This window comes from Dama dama, chromosome 5 (genome assembly GCF_033118175.1).
Source record: "Dama dama isolate Ldn47 chromosome 5, ASM3311817v1, whole genome shotgun sequence".
Classification (NCBI taxonomy): domain Eukaryota; kingdom Metazoa; phylum Chordata; class Mammalia; order Artiodactyla; family Cervidae; genus Dama; species Dama dama.
Genome location: NC_083685.1, coordinates 99,501,666 through 99,522,330, shown reverse-complemented (window position 1 = coordinate 99,522,330; position 20,665 = coordinate 99,501,666). Strand labels below are relative to the sequence as shown.

Below are 20,665 nucleotides of genomic sequence, written 5' to 3'. Positions count from 1 at the left end.
AGGGTCTCAGCAGATGCTGAAGTCAGATGCCACCTCTGTTCTCAGAACAGAACTGAAGGAAGCAAAAGCCAGTTTCCTCGTGTGAGGAGGTGGCCACCTTGAATCAAAACAGTCCCCAGATTCCTTAGCTGTTTGCCATTTAGCACACTCTCTTTGAAGAATGGTGTTTATTTCTGATGGTGTTTATTTTTAAATTTCCCCTTGGCAACACCTAGGCTTTTCAGAAAAGGAAACTGAGTCCCAAGAGCTGCCCCCTCCCTCGGGTTCCTTCACCCCTCTGAGCCCCGCTGGATGGGGGAGCTTGGGTAGCATCCACTCCATGCCTTTGCACAGAGTCGGCACAATAAATACGTGTGCATTTGATTTTTCCCAGGGGGTAGATGGGAAAAATCAGATGCTCCTGGCCCACCTTGGTGGGCTCCCACGGGGGCAGGGCTGGAGTCAGGGGTAGGGGGCTGACCTGGTGGGTTCATCCCCCAGCTAACACCATGAGTAGCGACACCGAAATGGAAGTGTTCGGCATCGCCGCTCCCTTCCTCCGGAAGTCAGAAAAGGAGAGGATCGAGGCTCAGAACCAGCCCTTTGATGCCAAGACCTACTGCTTCGTGGTTGACTCTAAGGAAGAGTATGCCAAGGGGAGAATTAAGAGCACCCAGGACGGGAAGGTCACGGTGGAAACTGAAGACAACAGGGTAAGCCCCATCCACTCCCTCTGCAAGCCTCTGGCCCTCTGTCTGCTCCCCTGGCTGCCCAGTCTGTGCGTCTGCCCCACACCTGGCCCTCTCCACATGTGCATACCTCCCAGGTGTCCTCAGAGAAAGCAGAGTGAACACTGGCCTCAGGTTGCATGGTCGGAGAACCACCTGCCTGCAGCTGGCCAAAGCAATTCATGTTCCAGTGCTTTTGTTGATGTTCATGTCACTCTAGGTCAGCGGGGACCAGCCGTGTGAGTCCCAAGGGTGTGGAGTTGAGAGTCCAGCAAGAGGACGACCTCCTTCAGAGCACTCTCCTTTGGGAGTCTAGGTTTCCCCCTGATTCTTCTGGTGATAGTATGTAAGGAAGTAAGGAAAGCGGATCAGGGACCCTAGTGGACCACAAGCTTGACTGAAGTAGCAGCATCCCCATATCATGAAGACAGGAGCAGTGTAGCCCATTCCTTTCTGCCCAGGCTAGCATGGGGGTGCTGGGAGGAATTCTGGACATCCCAACTGTCTGGGATTTAGACCAGAAGAATCCAGAAATGTTCTAAGAAAGGTTAAAATAAAATGGGGGTGGGGATCCAAATGAGAGTAGTAAAGGAAATCGTATCATTGGGTTGGATGTGAAAGAAAACAGCATGGAAACCACCCACTGAAACCACCTTCCAAGTCCTGAGGCTCAAGGGCAGCTCTCGGTACATTTCAGATGACGGAGTGGGGAATGGCGTCCGAGGCTGCAGGAAGCACAGAAGCTAGACCTGGTGGGGGACAGTCCAAGATGTCCAGCCCCTCACCTCACTGGAGGGCTGAGGCCTGGATGGTTTTAGTGAACCCCTGCTTGAAGGCAGGTTTTCCCCACCACCTGGCTCAGAAGCAGGGCCGGGAAAACCACCATCTGCAACGGAGGTCTCAGACAGGAAGGGGGTGAACGGAGGGTGAGAGAGCGGAAGGTGAGCTCCACTCCACGATGCCAGGTCCTCCAAGGCGCCCCACCCCGCCCACGGGCACTGGGCCCTTTCACAGCTCAGGCAGGTGGGGGTGATCGGGCGAGATGCAGTGTGGGGGCTGGGAGCTGCTTTCAGGGAGCTCAGGATGACTTGGGCTGCTGGCCTGGAGGTCCATGCCACCGGCCTCCTCCTCTCTGTCCCTGCCTCGGGGACGCCATCCACCTGCCGTGCCCTCTAAGTAGACGGCAAAGACCCCTGAGCCGCTGGGACCGGGTTTTGGCCCAGCCAGCATGACCCAGCTGAGGAGTTCCCGCTGGCTCCTAGGCCTGCCTCCTCCTCCCCGAAACCCCCGAGACCCTCCTCTCCTTTCTGTTACCCTTACCTCACCTCAGGCCACTGGAGACGGAAAATAAAAAAGTGCGAGTCTCAGAACCGAACCCCGTTCCATCTCCTCCACCATGAGCCGCCCCAGCCCCGACCCCCTCCGTCAGACGGGCCTTGCCTCCAGCGCCCCCTCCTGGTCTGGGCGTGGAGACACACCTGCGCACAGAGAAGCCCAGGTGTGCACCGTCTCCCTTCCCTTGCAGACGCTGGTGGTGAAGCCAGAGGACGTGTACGCGATGAACCCCCCCAAGTTCGACCGGATCGAGGATATGGCCATGCTGACGCACCTGAACGAGCCGGCCGTGCTGTACAACCTCAAGGACCGCTACACCTCCTGGATGATCTACGTCAGTGCCCACGTCTGCGGGCTCCTGGGGTGGGGTGTGGTGGGGTGGGGTGGAGATGCTCATGGGGGGATGGGCTTTAGAAGGATTAGTGTTTGACGAGGCCATTGGATGGCATCACCAACTCAATGGACTCCCAAACTCCGGGAGCACTCCGGGCGTGCTGCAGTCCATGGGTTCGCAAAGAGTCGGACATGACTGAGCACCTGAACTGAACTGAGGCCATTCAACAAAAGAGGGGGAATGAAGAAAGGGAGACGAGAGTGATGGAGGATGAGAAAGTGAGAGATGAGTGGGCCCAGGAGGGGACCGGAGGAGAGGTGGGGCTGAGGCCGGGTCCTGGTGCTGTCACCCAGCAGCTGCGGATGGTCACTGCACCCCTCGAGTCTCAGCTGCCTCACCCATAGAGAGAAATCGGATCTTGCCTCCTTTACAAGTTTCTCAGAAAGGTGAAATAACAAAGGGGGAGGGTTTTATATGCACACACCCATGTGTACATAAATTTGTATATTTTACTCCCCCACAGACCTACTCGGGCCTCTTCTGCGTCACCGTCAACCCCTACAAGTGGCTGCCGGTGTACAACCCTGAGGTGGTGGAGGGCTACCGGGGCAAGAAGCGCCAGGAGGCCCCGCCCCACATCTTCTCCATCTCTGACAACGCCTATCAGTTCATGCTCACAGGTAGGTGTCTAAGGGGGAAGCCTGGAGAGGTGGGCAGGACTCAGGGAGGCTGCAAGTCTGGAATCAGCCGCCCCTCTAGTGTGCAGCCTCCGCACGACTGGGTGGAGGTGCTGAAAAAAAAAAGAGGTCAGAGATTTCAGGGCCTTGCAGGCCTGGGTGAGAAGCTTGGATTTAATGCAAACATGGGTTACCTCATGTGAAACTGACGTTTTTGTGGGCCCAAAACAAAGACTGATAGTTTCATATGGTTCAACCTAATACGGTGGGCAGCCAGTGGCTGGCTGTAAGCAGGGGCTTAACCTCTTTGATCCATATTCTCAAGGAGGAGTCTCTTTGAGCTCCCACGTAGGACGAAACAGAGGCATTGTGCAGTGAACTGTGACTGCTGGAGACATGGAGAACTGGGAGCTCTTTTTATTTTTATTAAAAATTCTTGATCGAAATATAATTGATTTACAATGTTGTGTTAACTTCTTATTTACAGCAGAGTGATTTAGATACATATATATATATATATATGTATATATATACAGATTTTTTTCATTATGGTTTATTATAGAATATTGAATACAGTCCCCTGTACAGTAGGACCTTATTTATTTTATATATAGTAGTTTGTATCTGGTAATCCCCAAATCCTGATTTATTCCTCCCCCACCCCCCTTCCCCTCTGGTAACCATAGGTTTATTTTCTATGTGAGTCTGTTTCTAATTTCTAACTAAGTTCAATTGTATCATATAACCACACATAAGTGATATATGGTATTTGTCTTTCTGTCTGACTTACTTCAGTTAGTATGGTAATTTTTAGGTTCATTCATGTTGCTGCAAATGGCATCATTTCATTCCTTTTTAGGGCTGAGTGGTAGTCCATTGTATGTATGTACCACATCTTCTTAAGCCACTCCTCTGTAGATGGACATTTAAGTTGAGAAAGTTCGTTTTATAATACCATCAACCCTATTTTATTTTTCCCTTTGGCAGATCGTGAAAACCAGTCTATTCTGATCACGTGAGTATCCAGGGTATACAGCGTTTTCACAGCTGTGGCTCTTTGTCCCCAGGGTAGAAGGGGAAGAGGCCATTTGCTTTGTTCTGTCAGTGAGAAAGTACTGAACAAAGTCTGTGATGCAGAGATGGACGGGGGACAGGCCAGAAGGTGTGTGAGGCCTCAGGAAGCAGGGCTCCCCATCCAGGCTGTTCAGTGGTGCCGGCCTCCCAGGGCCCTTGTCTCTCCGGGCGGTCTCCTCTTTGTTGGGACTCTCACATCTGATGTGGCAGAGGAGGCTGTTTACACTCACAGGACTCTTTTTCTCCTCCTCTCTCTTTCGATCGCTCCGAACAGTGGAGAATCCGGGGCAGGAAAGACTGTGAACACCAAGAGGGTCATCCAGTACTTTGCAACAATTGCAGCCACTGGGGACCTCGCCAAGAAGAAGGACTCCAAGATGAGGGTGAGGGGAGGGGCCGGCCGGCTCTGCCTCCGCCGCCACGCTCGTCTCAGCTTCAGAGCGAGGAGGCCCAGGGTGCCTGTGGGGTGGGAGGGACCCAGCTCCTCGGGGAAGGGGTGCTGGCAGGGTTGAAAATCCCACAGGACAGCCGGCTCTTCTATACGACCCAGCGCATGGGTGATCTCACAGGACCAGATCCTGTGATTGCCAAGAAGACAAGCTCTAAGGCTCCGCTAAGAAAAGTCCATCTGACATAACACCAGAGTCACACACACCACCTGGAGAGAAGTGTAGCGTCCACTTGCCTTTCAAAACGAATATATCCCAGCAGTATGGTGTGAACCCAGGTGACCTCACCACCTGGAGAATGGAGAACCTGAAGGGTTAAAGGAGGTTTATGTCAAGATACCCAACCAGAGCCAAACACGACATGGCGACAGGGTGCTGATGGTGTGGTTGGGCCCTAGGTTGGAAAGCAGGGGATGGGGAAGGGACCGGCGTTAGCCGGGGCGGAGGGGCATTGGAGCTCACCCTCACGCGGGGCTCTTCCTGCCCTGACTCCCTGCTCCAGGGGACGCTGGAAGACCAGATCATCAGCGCCAACCCGCTGCTGGAGGCCTTCGGGAATGCCAAGACCGTGAGGAACGACAACTCGTCCCGCTTTGTGAGTCTGCTGGGTCAAGCTGGGGTGTCCTGCAAGGCCAGCGAGGAGGCACGACCCCTGCTTCCAGGAACCTGCGGCCCTGGGGGTGGACAATGAGAGGAGGAGGAGACAAGCCCACAGGACAGTCTGACAGTTCCTCGTAGACGGGGCGGTAAAGGGGGCCGGGCGTCCTTTAGACGGGGCCGGCAGGGGCGCCCTCCCAGGGGCGCTGGCCGTGAACCCGAGATCCACAGGGTGCGGAGGGACACAGTCGCAGAGGCAGGGAGGGGACTGGTGAAGTCAAGGGATCTCCAGGGGGTCTGGGTGAGGCAGGGCAGTGGGAAGGGACCTGGAGCCTGGGAGCACGCAGGCCAGGAGAAGGGTCTGGTTTCATTCCAGAAGTCAGGATCCTGTTAGAGGGAAGTGATACGGTTTGATTTGCATCTTGAACAGAACATGACTCTGCTGACTGGCTGGAGTGGCGTGTGGATGCAGTGTGGAACAAGGGGATGGAGGAGGGCACAGCAAAGCAGGGAAGAGGCGATAAGGACACTTAACTGCAAGTTCCTGGGGAAGAAGGCTCTGTTCCACTCCCCAGGTGGGTAGGAACACCTGGAGTCAGGTCACCTGGTCTCCCTTCCCTGACAGGGCAAGTTCATCCGCATCCATTTTGGTACCACGGGGAAGCTGGCCTCTGCAGATATTGAAACATGTAAGTAGACTCCTAGGATCAGATGTTCTGGGACATCGGGGGAACAGTTTGGAAGACACTCCTGTGTTTGTGTTCCTAGATCTGCTGGAAAAATCAAGAGTGACCTTCCAGCTGAAGGCTGAGAGAAGCTACCACATCTTCTACCAGATTCTTTCCAATAAGAAGCCCGAGCTCATAGGTGAGGATGCCCCCAGAGGGGCTGGTCTGGGGCCTGTCAGCTCTTAGGTGAGCGGACTGAAGAGAGTTGTGCCTCCTCACAGAGGAAATTTGTTTTAGAAATGGGGTGTGGCTGTTTTGACAGTGATGTGCCAATCTGAGAAATGCAATCCAGTGGACAGAAAAAGAATGAGGCACAGTTGCCTTCAGCTCTGGTTCATGGAAACGGGCTGAACGACTTACCGTTTAGTGGTCCTCTGATGCCCCCTGGTGGTCAGCCGCAAAACCAACCTTCCACCAAATGCTGTGAGGCCCCCGCCAAGGCAGAGGAACCGCCAGCTGGTGGATGTCCACCCCGCTTTCCATTTGGCACCTGACAGGGGCCCCATGCCCTTCTCTGCTCTCTGCCTATGTCTGCTCAGCATTCTGGGCCCAATCCTGGAAACAGTCTGCAGCTCTCACCAGGATTTGGAAAAGACAACGATTCTACCAAACCACCTGGGCTTCCCTCCAGGGGCTCTCCGTGTCCACAGAGGGCTCTCTGGCCCACACTCAGCCTGTTTTCCTGGTTAATCTTTCCCAACCGACATGGGTCTGTGCTGCCTGCACACAAAGCAAAAGGGTTTAAATGTTCTCTCTGGAGTTTGTGCCCTGTGTGGCTGGGGTGGGTGCAGAGTCTTCCCTGGGCTTTCTATTCAGCCGCAGCCTGAGTACGAGAGGCTGTTTAGCCCCAGGGGGATGTCTCCTTTGCATCCATGTGACCCCCTCTAACTGGTCGTCATTGCAGAGCTGCTGCTCATCACAACCAACCCTTACGACTATCCCTTCATCAGCCAAGGTGAGATCCTGGTGGCCAGCATTGATGACGCCGAGGAGCTGCTGGCCACGGATGTAAGTAGATCAGGGAGAAGGATGTGTGTGTGGTGGGGGGCTCCTGCTCCATCACTGAGGTCAGCTGGCTGACACGCTCTCCTGCAACGCCAGAGCGCCATTGACATCCTGGGCTTCACCCCTGAGGAGAAGTCTGGGCTGTACAAGCTGACAGGCGCTGTGATGCACTACGGGAACATGAAGTTCAAACAGAAGCAGCGGGAGGAGCAGGCAGAGCCGGATGGCACGGAAGGTACCACATCACCTGCTGGGGTATGCGCCAGAGTTGGGGGCCTCCCTTGAAAGCGATCAATCCTTCCTCCCCCTGGAGAGATGAACCTCGGCGGGGCTCAGATGCCGACAGGTTACTGCCCTGTCTGCTGAGTCACTCAAGTGGTCGTGCTTCAGACACAATGAGGAGTGACCAGGGTTTTCTGGAACTGAGTGCTGCCTTTTCAAAAGGCCCATCATATTCTCTGAGTGACTTAGCGCCCACAGGTGAGCAGTTTAGAGTCAAGTAATGTAAACACACGGAGACGAGCTGAGCTGAGCCTTGAGACATCTGGAGGATTTTCAGAGGGGTTCTTTGGCTTTGCCACTTATCTTGGGTTTCCCTTGACACCAGCCTTCTTTCCTGCCAGTGGCTGACAAGACAGCCTATCTGATGGGCCTGAACTCTTCAGACCTCCTGAAAGCTTTATGCTTCCCCAGAGTCAAAGTTGGGAATGAGTATGTTACCAAGGGCCAGACCGTAGATCAGGTAAGTGACCACCAGGAGGCTGGGAAGGGATGCAGGCACAGATGGCTACTGCCCACAGACTCCACACAGGTGCTGACCCCCGACACAGGTGCACCACGCCGTGAATGCCCTCTCCAAATCCGTCTATGAGAAGTTGTTCCTGTGGATGGTCACCCGCATCAACCAGCAGCTGGACACCAAGCTGCCGAGGCAGCACTTCATTGGTGTCCTGGACATCGCAGGCTTTGAGATCTTCGAGGTTTGCGTTCCCGATATTCAGGTGGCTTTGTGGGGGGGGGGGGGGGGCGGGGCTGGTTCTCAGGATTACAGGAAAGATGTCCAGGCAGCCACTTGTCACCCCGTATCATCTCTGGGAGGAGCACTAGATGGAGGGTGGGCCAGGTAGAAGCATGTACACCCATTAGAGCATGTTGTCAATGTCTACCAAGTATAAGACTTGCAGGTGAATAAAAGATGAGCTTGTAGTTTGTAGATGATGATGAGAAGTATGTAAGTACACAGAAGACCAACTATACAGATAAGGCAAACTGTGGTCAGGGCCCAGGAGAGGCCCATCCCGTGGACTTAGGAGAGGGAGAGGTATCTTCCAGCTCAAGTTCTGGAGAAAACTCTAAGACGTGATGTGAGCTGAGCCCAAGAAGGTGACCACACCTGAAAGTGTAGCTGAGCTGCTAGGAGCCCGAGACGAGGAGGAGGAGGAAGGTTGGTGGGTCTTTGACTTTGAAAGCAGTCTAACCTTCCATGTGGACATTGTGTTTTGATGTTAGTATAACAGCCTGGAGCAGCTGTGCATCAACTTCACCAATGAGAAACTGCAACAGTTTTTCAACCACCACATGTTTGTGCTGGAGCAGGAGGAATACAAAAAAGAAGGCATCGAGTGGACGTTCATCGACTTTGGGATGGACCTGGCTGCCTGCATCGAGCTCATCGAGAAGGTACCTGCCATGTGTGCTCATTAACCGCCCCTCACAGGCCTGATGCTTGTCACTGCAGCTCACACTCACTCACCCCGTGTGCATTCTGCCTTGGTTCAGCCTATGGGCATCTTCTCCATCCTGGAAGAGGAGTGCATGTTCCCCAAGGCCACGGACACCTCCTTCAAGAATAAGCTGTATGACCAGCACCTGGGCAAGTCTGCCAACTTCCAGAAGCCCAAGGTGGTCAAGGGCAGAGCCGAGGCCCACTTCTCCCTGATCCACTACGCGGGCACCGTGGACTACAGTGTCTCGGGCTGGCTGGAGAAGAACAAGGACCCTCTGAACGAGACGGTGGTTGGACTGTACCAGAAGTCCTCCAACAGGCTCCTGGCGCACCTCTATGCCACCTTCACCACTGCAGACGGTAACAGACTCCCAGGCTGCCTCGAATCCACACTTCTTCCCCAACTCAGCCCACAAAGTAAACAGCTCTGGAGGGCTGCTAACACCACACACCATCTTTTCTTTCAGCTGACAGCGGAAAGAAGAAAGTTGCCAAGAAAAAGGGTTCTTCCTTCCAAACTGTCTCTGCCCTTTTCAGGGTAAGAAAGATAGAAGTTTATTTGCTTGTAATTGGTTTAAGTCATCTCAAAATGAGCAATGTAGAGATGCTGAACTTGGTCTATTCAAAAATAGTGATGTGGTCTTAATCTGCTTACTGTCACTTAGGAGAGTGGTGGTATGATATGTAGATGAGTGCTAACAAATGGAGGACCAGAATTTAACCCCATCTTACATGCCACTGGCTGGGTGGTCTGGGAGGCGAATCCTCAGAATGAACTTTCTGACTTACCTGAAACACAAGGCGGTAGCATCTCAGGTGCCCAGTGGAGCCGGATAGGTCCCCTGAGTTAACTCAGCAGGCAGCCTGTACTTGGCTAGTCTCTGGCTACTGTGAAGCAAAAGACTGTTTTATCAGTTACTTGCCTACACTTCTTGCCAAATGGACTATTGAGAGACCTTTTGAAAAGAGTTAAATAAGACCTTTATTAGAATTCACAAGAAGTTTAAAATATCTTTTTTTGTTACAGTGTATCTCTGTGTTTGTAAAAGCCTACAGTCTGCTCACTGTCAAATTGAATCTTTCCCTTTTAGGAAAACCTGAACAAGTTGATGTCAAATTTAAGAACAACGCACCCTCACTTTGTGCGCTGTATAATTCCCAACGAGACCAAAACCCCAGGTGAGACGCCCGCCAGCTCTGGAGACTGTGCTCAGGTCAGGTTTTAGCAGAGTCTGTGTGAAGCTGACGTTGCTTCTCTTCTCAGGCGCCATGGAGCACAGCCTGGTTCTGCACCAGCTGCGCTGTAACGGGGTGCTGGAGGGCATCCGCATCTGCAGGAAGGGCTTCCCCAACAGGATCCTCTACGGGGACTTCAAACAGAGGTGCGTAGTAAGACGGCTTCCCCCGTGGCTCAGTGGTAAGGAACCTGCCTGCCCATGCTGGAGACCCAGGTTTGATCCCTGGGTGGGGAAGATCCCCTGGAGGAGGGCGTGGCAACCCACTCCAGTATTCTTGCCTGGAGAATTCCATGAACAGAGGAGCCTGGCAGGCTGCAGTCTATGGTGTTGCAAAGAGTTGGACATGACTTCAGAACTGAACATGCATGTGTAATAGAAATGTTCCATTTGTTTCTTGAGGAGGTGTGTAAATGCTAGAATTTGAGAGGGAAAAATACTGAACAGCTGTGGGCTCCATGGAATATGATTTAACCACCATGTGGTCAAGGTATACACACTTCTTTCTCCCACACTTTCTCAGGGCCTTCTCTGATACACAACGTGGCAGAAAAGGACGTGGCAGAGAAGAGTCGGGAGGCCTAGATTTCAGGCCACTGTTTGGCCTGTGACCAAGGCCGAGTTTCCTTCCCTCTCAGGACCTTGGCCTTCTTGCCTCTTGGAAGAGAGGCCTGGACTGGCTTCCAAAGTTCACGTCTTTGCTAACAGCTTACGATGTTTCTGTGTCCACACGGCAGATACCGAGTGCTGAATGCCAGTGCCATCCCCGAGGGGCAGTTCATCGACAGTAAGAAGGCGTGTGAAAAGCTGCTGGCATCCATTGACATCGACCACACTCAGTACAAGTTTGGACACACCAAGGTACTGTGTCAGTTCCAACAGACACTGGCCTGTGGTCCCTGAGAGACTCCTCCAGAAAACTGACCCAGGGCATCCGTCTCGCCTCAAGGTGTTCTTCAAGGCCGGCTTGCTGGGAACCCTGGAGGAAATGCGGGATGACCGCCTGGCCAAGCTGATCACCCGGACGCAGGCCGTGTGCAGAGGGTTCCTCATGCGCGTGGAATTCCAGAAGATGGTGCAGAGAAGGTCGAGCGGGGTCTGTGCTCAGATCTGAGCTCTCTGGGAGAAGTGGGGATCCTCTCTCAGAAATAACTCATGTTGTGTTTTCAGGGAGTCCATCTTCTGTATCCAGTACAACATCCGAGCCTTCATGAACGTCAAGCACTGGCCCTGGATGAAACTCTTTTTCAAAATCAAGCCCCTTCTCAAGAGTGCAGAGACGGAGAAGGAGATGGCCACCATGAAGGAAGAGTTCCAGAAAACCAAGGATGAACTGGCCAAGTCAGAGGCAAAAAGGAAGGAACTAGAGGAAAAACTGGTGACTCTAGTACAAGAGAAGAATGACCTGCAGCTGCAAGTACAAGCTGTATGTGTCTAGGAATTTAAATTTTTTTCTCCTAGATTTGATTATCTAAGAAAACTGGATTTTGGGTGGGATTTTTTCTTTTTACTGGGTATGTTTCATAAAGGATTCTATTTATAACAAAATACTTTGTTATTGTTCAGTTGCTGAGTTGTGTCTGACTCTCTGCGACCCCATGGATTGCAACACACCAGGCTCCTCTCTGTCCTTCACCATCTCCTGGAGTTTGTTCAAATTCACTCATTCAACAAAATACTGGAATGTCACAAACTTTACCTTTAAACCATTAAAGGAAATCATGATTCTTTTTTTTTTTAAAGGAAAGTGAAAACTTGTTGGATGCAGAGGAAAGATGTGATCAGCTGATCAAGGCCAAGTTCCAGCTGGAGGCTAAGATCAAGGAGGTGACAGAGAGAGCTGAGGATGAGGAAGAGATGAATGCTGAGCTGACGGCCAAGAAGAGGAAACTGGAGGACGAATGTTCGGAACTGAAGAAAGACATAGATGACCTTGAGCTGACACTGGCCAAGGTTGAGAAGGAGAAACACGCCACAGAGAATAAGGTACACCCTTGTGGGTCTTTCCACTGATACGGTCAGTACAAACCCAACTTGATCTTTTCTTATAATTGCCTGTGGCATCTTCTTAGGTTAAAAACCTCACTGAAGAACTCGCCGGGTTGGATGAAACCATTGCAAAGTTAACCAGAGAGAAGAAGGCGCTCCAGGAGGCCCACCAGCAGACCCTGGATGACCTGCAAGCAGAAGAGGACAAAGTCAATTCTTTAAGCAAAATCAAGAGCAAACTGGAACAGCAGGTGGATGATGTGAGTGAAGGATGCCAATTGGGAGGCCTGGGTTCAGGGCAGGAAGAGCCCCTGGGACATCCATGGTGCAAAGCATTTGTTCTTAAAAGGAGACCATGCCTTTTGCAGCTGGAAAGCTCCCTGGAACAAGAAAAGAAGCTCCGTGTAGACCTGGAAAGGAACAAAAGGAAGCTGGAGGGAGACCTGAAGCTCGCCCAGGAGTCCATCCTGGATCTGGAGAACGACAAGCAGCAGCTGGATGAGCGGCTCAAGAAGTGCGCCCTGACACCGCTGTGCTCGGGTTTCCAGTGCCCGGGTGTCTGGTCCTCACACGTTCTGCGTTTCCCTTCACAGGAAAGATTTTGAGTACTGTCAACTGCAAAGCAAAGTGGAAGATGAGCAGAGTCTGGGCCTGCAGTTTCAGAAGAAAATCAAAGAGCTTCAGGTAGGGGGTGCTTGGGACTTTGCTTTCACACTCGGACACACACGATGAGCTGGCAAGCCTGCTGTGCGTTCTCAGAGCAAGGGGCCAGACCGTGGGCCTCTCGTCTCTGTCCAGGCCGACAGTAGTAATGAACAGCTTTTCCACAATTTAAACAAAACACGTAACTGAAGTATTTCATATCAACCCGTAGTCAGAGTGTTGGATACTCATTATCAGCCGCTGCAGGATAATGCCCAGGTTGAGGCAGGAAAGGCTCATGTCAGGGGAAATTCGCAGTGTTGGTATTGCTCCGGGAGCAGCCCAAGACTTGGTTGGTCTAATGGGAGGGGAAACTAGCCTGTTCTTGACACTGGGAGTCAGGATTCTTCCGGATGGCCTGCCCGCACAGGCCCGGATCGAGGAGCTGGAAGAAGAGATCGAGGCCGAGAGGGCAACCCGCGCCAAGACGGAGAAGCAGCGCAGCGACTATGCCCGGGAGCTGGAGGAGCTGAGCGAGCGGCTGGAGGAGGCGGGGGGCGTCACGTCCACCCAGATTGAGCTGAACAAGAAGCGGGAGGCCGAGTTCCTGAAGCTGCGCCGGGACCTGGAGGAGGCCACGCTGCAGCACGAGGCCATGGTGGCCGCTCTTCGCAAGAAGCACGCGGACAGTGTGGCCGAGCTGGGGGAGCAGATTGACAACCTGCAGAGGGTCAAGCAGAAGCTGGAGAAGGAGAAGAGCGAGTTCAAGCTGGAGCTCGACGACCTGGGCAGCAACGTGGAGAGCGTGTCCAAGTCTAAGGTTCGGGGTGGGAGGCAGGGGGCTCATCCTTGGGTGAAGGACACCGTTGGCCCTCCACACCTGAGCACGGACTCAGCTCTCTCCCCTTCCCTACCCTGCAGGCGAATCTGGAGAAGATCTGCCGCACCCTGGAGGACCAGTTAAGCGAGGCCCGGGGCAAGAACGAGGAGATTCAGAGGAGCCTGAGCGAGCTGAGCACCCAGAAGTCCCGGCTGCAGACGGAGGCTGGTGAGTGCCGGGGAACGGGAGGGGCAGCGCCTCCCGGACACCTAGCCAAGACAGCAGGTCAAAACCAAAGGCAGGATTTGTTTGGGGAGGACTTCTAGGGAAGCAGATTTTTAGGAGAGAGGCAATCAGAATAACCTACAAAAGGCCATTCAGAGTGCCCTGGAGGAGGTGAGCACTGAGAGTGCAGTAATGAGAGAGGAGTGAGGAGGGGCTCAGGACGCCCCCTGCTCCCCGAGCACCCTCTAGAAGTTTACAGCAGTGTCTCACCAGGGTGTGCGCTCAGCCTCCTTGTCATGGACACGTGCCTTCACCCCCAGATCTCAGCACAGTGCCTTACACACAGTCGGAATGTGTGAGTGAGTGAATAGACGGGTGAAATAAAAGTATTTTCCTTCTGGACACAGGTGAGCTGAGTCGTCAGTTGGAGGAGAAGGAGAGCACAGTATCGCAACTTTCCAGAAGCAAGCAAGCATTTACCCAGCAAATAGAAGAGCTCAAGAGGCAGTTAGAGGAAGAGAGCAAGGTACATAGCTGAGGGAATGCTCCCTGGTCTACTCTCTACGTACCACCTACAGAAACAAAAGGCAACTTCATTCATAGGTGATGACAGCGGGAACACATCTGGACTGCATCACAGACACAGCCTGAAACATCATCCATTGGGCCTCTCCTCTCTCCTGACTTCCACAGGCCAAGAACGCCCTGGCCCACGCCCTGCAGTCCTCCCGCCACGACTGTGACCTGCTGCGGGAACAGTACGAGGAGGAGCAGGAATCCAAGGCCGAGCTGCAGAGGGCGCTGTCCAAGGCCAACAGCGAGGTGGCCCAGTGGAGGACCAAGTACGAGACCGATGCCATCCAGCGCACGGAGGAGCTGGAGGAGGCCAAGTACGCAACTCTGTCTTCAGAAGAACGAGCACTCCCAAATGATCAAATGATCAAACACTCCTAAATGATCAGATGACAGAGGGCACTGACCCTAGCACTGCTCGAGAGTGAATGTTACCGTCTTTTAAGGCAGCTCTGTGCCAGCAGAGGACTTCTGTGAGCACATTTCATTGAGACAAACGACTGTGATCTTGGTTAGAGGCAGGCAGGCAGGCTACTGATCACTGATTTTTAGCAGACAGGAGATTCTCCTGGGCTTATGAAAGGAAAGCGGTGTTTGAATCACATAGGTTAGTGGTTCCAGCTAGATGAATAGTGATGTTCAAGAGGACTGAAGCTTAAACAGCATCTGCTTCTCATTTGTTTTAAGGAAAAAGCTGGCTCAGCGCCTCCAGGATTCCGAGGAGCAGGTGGAGGCGGTGAACGCGAAGTGCGCGTCCTTGGAGAAGACCAAGCAGAGGCTGCAAGCGGAGGTGGAGGACCTGATGGTCGACGTGGACAGAGCCAACTCCCTGGCTGCCGCCCTGGACAAGAAGCAGAGGAACTTCGACAAGGTGCTGGGTGGGCACAGGAGGTGGGGGCCCAGTCCTGGCTCCCCCAGGAGCAGTGAGACCTGGGGTGAGCCCCCGAAACCAAAGAGAGTGGGATGCAGGTGGGGGTCCCCTTCAAACACTTCAGTGGAGACAAGCCACCTCCTCCAGGGTCATCCAGTGTCGTCCAGCCCCAAGCATTCTTGGTCCCCAACATGGCTGGTCTGTCTGGGTGGCTGATGTGGAAATCTAACTCAGGTCCTAGTGGGAGAGTTTCTGGCAGCCTCCCCTTCAGTATGACAAGTAAGGTTGATTTGAATCGAGGTTTTAATGAAATATTTAGAAGTGCAGGTCCATTCTTGTAGTAGGAAAAGGAGGCCTGGCTAATTCCTTCCCAAAGGTCCACTTGCTTTTTGGACATGACAGTTGTTACTGACCAGTGACTGATCTTGAATTGATTTATGGAATGAAATCTTGGTTAGTCAACAGTTAGGAACACAGGGCTAGACAAGTGACATGGCCAAGGGGACCCCGATTCTCAGAGTGTTCATATTCACAGGGGTCCTGAGATAGAAGCTGGAGGTGAGGGGTCATGAACAGAGGTGCCTTTCTCCCTGGCATTGCAGGTGCTCGCTGAGTGGAAAACCAAGTGTGAGGAGAGCCAGGCGGAGCTGGAGGCATCTCTGAAGGAGTCCCGCTCCTTGAGCACCGAGCTCTTCAAACTGAAAAACGCCTACGAAGAAGCCTTAGATCAACTTGAAACTGTGAAACGAGAAAATAAGAATTTAGAGCGTAAGCAGTTTATCTAAAATCCCCCTTCACACTATGCCCCGAATGTGAGGCTGCAGGACCGTGACTTCAGGACCCAACTTCATCTGCCTGTCTGTTACCACATGCAGAGGAAGCATTCCACACCCAAGGGCTTGTTTCTGAGCCTCCCTGTGTCCAGTATCTTATCTCCAGCAAGCAGCGTCCTTAGCGCCGTGATAAACTAGTCAAAAGCATTGGCTAGTGCTTACTCTGCATGGAAACCTGTGTGGAAGTTCAAGAGCAATCAAACTTCTCTCTTTGCAGAGGAGATAGCAGATCTCACGGAGCAAATCGCTGAAAGTGGTAAAACCATCCATGAACTGGAGAAATCAAGGAAACAGATCGAGCTGGAAAAGGCTGATATCCAGCTGGCTCTGGAGGAAGCAGAGGTGAGCAGAATGCCAGCAAGGCAGTATGGGCGCAGACGCCGTGACGGGGGGGCTCCAGCCAGGCCCCACTCAGGGTCTGCAGAGTCACAGTCCTCGTGTTGGTTCTTTTCCTGGCAAACTACATGGACGAATACATGTGAATAATCTTAAAATTACTGGAGAAAATCTTACGTTAAAATAGGTCTAAAAATGAGATTTTACAAAAGACTGAGATGAATTTAAAATATCTATAAAGTGCCTTAAGTGCCTAAGAAATATCTAAATGTTACTATTGTTTCATAAGAGTTTTGAATATTGTTGAGTTAGTTACAAATATTCCATTGGAGTTTTCTTACCCCAGAGAAGAGTGTAGCAGGCTCTGTCCCATCACTGGTACCATTTCTGTTTTGTTTTTGTTCTTCAAAGGCTGCCCTTGAGCACGAAGAGGCCAAGATCCTCCGAATCCAGCTGGAACTGACACAAGTGAAATCAGAAATCGATAGAAAGATGGCCGAAAAAGATGAAGAGATCGAGCAGCTGAAGAGGAACTACCAGAGGACCGTAGAGACGATGCAGAGCGCCCTGGATGCCGAGGTGCGGAGCCGGAATGAGGCCATCAGGATCAAGAAGAAGATGGAGGGGGACCTGAACGAAATCGAGATCCAGCTGAGCCATGCCAACCGCCAGGCCGCAGAGACCCTCAGACACCTCCGGAGTGTCCAGGGGCAGCTGAAGGTGTGCGGGCTCCCTGGTGGGGGACCTCTCCATCCTCAGACCCACACAGCTGTGGGCTAGGCTCAGGGTCCTCTGGCCTCAACTTCAAGCAGACGCTTCCATTGCTGTCTGGCCAGGATACCCAGCTCCACCTGGATGACGCTCTGCGGGGCCAGGAGGACCTGAAGGAGCAGCTGGCGATCGTGGAGCGCAGAGCCAACCTGCTGCAGGCCGAGGTGGAGGAGCTGCGGGCCACGCTGGAGCAGACGGAGAGGAGCAGGAAGATCGCAGAGCAGGAGCTCCTGGATGCCAACGAGAGGGTGCAGCTCCTGCACACCCAGGTGAGCGGAGGGTCCTGGGTCCTGAGGGTCCTGGCCTCGGATGTGCCAGGTGGTAACCCTGTCCCCTGCGCCCTAGAACACCAGCCTCATCCACACCAAGAAGAAGCTGGAGACGGACCTCACGCAGCTCCAGAGCGAGGTTGAGGATGCCAGCAGGGACGCGAGGAACGCTGAAGAGAAAGCGAAGAAGGCCATCACCGACGTGAGGCTCCTCCCTGCATTTCATCCAGGCCCTCTCTCTCTCCAGCCCTGCGCTGGTTCCCATTAGATGGGGTGGGGCCTCCCTGGGGCACATGCATGTGAGTTCTGCTCTAGAAGCACTCCCCCGCCCCAGAAATCAGAGTGTGCCCTTCCACACGTTAATAAGGGGGGCATGAAAAATAAGGGAGTGTGGATGGAAAAGACCAGAAGGAATTCTGTTCATGTCTTATGCTCTGGGAGAGGTATGCTCTTCTTCCCTTCTATGTATGACTGATTCCAAATATGAAAACGAGACACCCGCCTCCCCACCCTTGTTTGGATCCCACCTAAGGTCACCTCACAGAAAGCCCGCTTCCGGCCCCAGCACCCACCTTCCTGCTCCAGAGGCCGGTCCCTGGACGCGCGGTTCCCACAGCGCCACCTGCTGCTGGTGGAGAGCACTACCCTGCGATTATCCCCGCCCTGCACCTTCCGCACCTCAGTTCCCTTAGCCTCCCGACGCCACACCCGTGATGCTGGGTTATAGACTCAGAGTCCTAAAACTCACGGGTTGGTAATGAAAAAAGGGATTTCCTTGGGGTGGGGCGGTCCCAAAGGGGCCAGCTTAAGAAAGGGAAGAAACCATTTCCCATGCAGCCCTTGGAGGTCTCGCCGTCCGGCTTACATGCCTCGTGCAGCTCTGCCCAGAGCCCATGGTGGTCTCAGGCATCATGTCACCTGCGTCCTTGTCAGCAGCATGGCTCCAGTCCTCCGGGTCCCCAGATTTTGACAGTTCCAAGCACCTGACCTTTGTTTACATCTCAGTGGGATGATGTGCTTTTCAGGCGGCCATGATGGCTGAGGAGCTGAAGAAGGAGCAGGACACCAGCGCCCACCTGGAGCGGATGAAGAAGAACCTGGAGCAGACGGTGAAGGACCTGCAGCACCGCCTGGACGAGGCTGAGCAGCTGGCCCTGAAGGGCGGGAAGAAGCAGATCCAGAAGCTGGAGACACGGGTACTTGCGGGAGGGACCCCAGCATGATAAGCGGAGTTTTCCAGCCTGCCTGGGTCATACTCCAGCCCCCGACTAACTTCCCAAGTGCTCCCCCAGATCCGAGAGCTGGAGGCCGAGCTTGAGGGGGAGCAGAAGAAGAACACCGAGTCTGTTAAGGGCCTGAGGAAGTACGAGCGGCGGGTCAAGGAGTTAACTTACCAGGCAAGTGGAAGGAAACCCCAGGAGCATTTCCTCTGTAAGGGGGAACCTCACCCTGGACCCTCTCCAGAAGACAGGGAGAAACCCAGGCACTGGGACCTTGTACAGCCCTGTCCCCTCCTGGCGACCTGCCATCCCATGTTCTCTCTTGAAGAGTGAAGAGGACAGGAAGAATGTGCTGAGATTACAGGATCTGGTGGACAAACTTCAAGTGAAGGTCAAGTCCTACAAGAGGCAGGCGGAGGAGGCTGTAAGTCAGCGAGACCCCAGGGCGACACCCGCCCTGCTTCTGCCCGGGAGTTCCAGAGAGGCGCTCACAGCTCATACCCATTTGACTCTATTTTAGGATGAACAAGCCAACGCTCATCTCACCAAGTTCCGAAAAGCTCAGCATGAACTGGAGGAAGCTGAAGAACGGGCCGATATTGCCGAATCTCAAGTCAATAAGCTGCGCGCGAAGACCCGAGACTTCTCCTCCAGCCGGGTAGGTGGTCCTGAGGCACTGGGTGGGCAGGGCGAAGAGGAGAGGTGTGACTCCCGGGGAGGAAGCCTCCCGAGATGAAGACATTTTTGAGATGGACGGGGCGCTGGAGCACCCTCGTTTAGAACTGGTCCGTCTGGGATTTACTTAGAGCCACACAGGGGAGAAGAGCCCGGCCAAACCCAGGTCGGTGAGTCCCAATAAAACATTGTCCTGGAGAGCAAGGAGCGGCCCCTCCGTGGGAACGGAGCTCTCGGGCGCCCTCTGCCGCCAGCCTCCGTCACCGCACTCACCGCGTGTAGGTCCCTAAGTGAAAGTCGCTCAGTCTTGTCTGACTCTTTGTGACCCCATGGACTGTAGCCCACCAGGCTCCTCTGTCCATGGAATTCTCCAGGCAAGAATACTGGAGTGGGTAGCCCTTCCCTTCTCCAGGGGCTCTTCCCAACTCAGGGATCGAACCCAGGTCTCCTGCATTGCAAGTGGATTCTTTACCATCTGAGACACTAGGGAAGACTACCCCTGGGCTGTTCTGAGGACCAGGCTCTCAGGCCTGGGGGGACTGCCACCACGTAGACAGTCGTGTATTCACTCGCCTGCGATCCAAGGAGTACCCCGTGTCCTCTGAGACAGACAAGCAAGCACCCCAGATGCTTGTGGGGAGGGGGAGCAGCAGGAAGTGAGGCTCTGCTGATATAACTAGAAATGCCCATTTTCTCCCCAGATGGTGGTCCACGAGAGTGAAGAGTGAGCCCCCTCCTCTGCAACAGGACAGAAAATATGCAAAATGTGTATTTTCATGGTTCCTGACTCTGATACTTACTTTCACATGCAATAAACTTTGTTTTCAGTTTGGGGCTGTTTCATTGTATTTGTTTTCTCTTCCCAGTGTGGAAATGGTTCACTGGTGATATTTATGCCCAATGTGGAAATCTCAGCAGATGGCTTGATAAAGCTATTCTGCATATTTTCTGGGGTGTGTCTGTGGGGACAGGGAGAGATTGCTTCTGGTTTACATTTGAGACTAGGTTAACCACTGCTCTGGCAGGAGAAGGGGGAGTTTGTCCAGAGAGTCATCTCCCAGTACAACATGAGGGAAGCACGAAGGCTTGGTTCAGGAAAGCCCTGTCTCAAGTTGAACTGGGTTATAAGGCAGGGGCTAGAGTCCCCCTACACCCTCTCAGGGAACTGCCCTGAAGTACAGGAAACGTTTGTCAGGCAGCACTCCACATGAGCACTGCATTAACTACTGGGAATACACAAATGACTGAAACAGTGCCAGTCCCCCCAGAGCTCAGGCTACATCTACCACTGAGTTCTTGGCTCGGTCTGCATGGTTTCAAAGCCGCACCACAGAAAATCCCACCCCTATCCAGGGGAAGCCTGTCTTTATGGGAAAATACAGCAAGAAGTCAGAATACTACCTGGGCAACCTGCTACAGAAACGGAATCGTCAAACTTGGAATTATTTGTTCGTCATTATCAGAAATATTGTCAAGTGCCCTCCTTTATCTGATTCTGGGGGATTAGATGACCCGGAGCTCAGCGCCTTCTGGGATTTGTCATCCACAGAAAGAAGGCCACTGTGGCCTGTCAG

The 20,665-nt window shown here is 53.3% G+C and overlaps 1 protein-coding gene across 1 annotated transcript; it reads left to right on the top strand.

Annotated features, from left to right (window-relative positions):
- The first annotated feature begins 488 nt into the window (after positions 1 to 488).
- On the top strand, positions 489 to 19,863 carry LOC133055988 (myosin-3). Its single transcript, XM_061141080.1, has 39 exons — positions 489 to 692; positions 2,233 to 2,376; positions 2,900 to 3,056; positions 4,041 to 4,068; positions 4,402 to 4,510; positions 5,079 to 5,171; positions 5,799 to 5,862; positions 5,942 to 6,040; positions 6,806 to 6,909; positions 7,003 to 7,141; positions 7,530 to 7,648; positions 7,737 to 7,886; positions 8,416 to 8,586; positions 8,686 to 8,992; positions 9,100 to 9,170; positions 9,724 to 9,811; positions 9,897 to 10,014; positions 10,605 to 10,728; positions 10,817 to 10,953; positions 11,038 to 11,293; positions 11,611 to 11,853; positions 11,940 to 12,116; positions 12,225 to 12,370; positions 12,450 to 12,540; positions 12,929 to 13,318; positions 13,420 to 13,546; positions 13,951 to 14,069; positions 14,237 to 14,433; positions 14,804 to 14,987; positions 15,590 to 15,755; positions 16,038 to 16,162; positions 16,568 to 16,876; positions 16,993 to 17,196; positions 17,273 to 17,398; positions 18,222 to 18,392; positions 18,489 to 18,593; positions 18,745 to 18,840; positions 18,937 to 19,074; positions 19,793 to 19,863. Exons 1-39 carry the CDS (start codon positions 489 to 491, stop codon positions 19,817 to 19,819), a joined length of 5,823 nt encoding a protein of 1,940 aa, XP_060997063.1. The 3' UTR covers positions 19,820 to 19,863.
- The last annotated feature ends 802 nt before the right edge of the window (positions 19,864 to 20,665 follow it).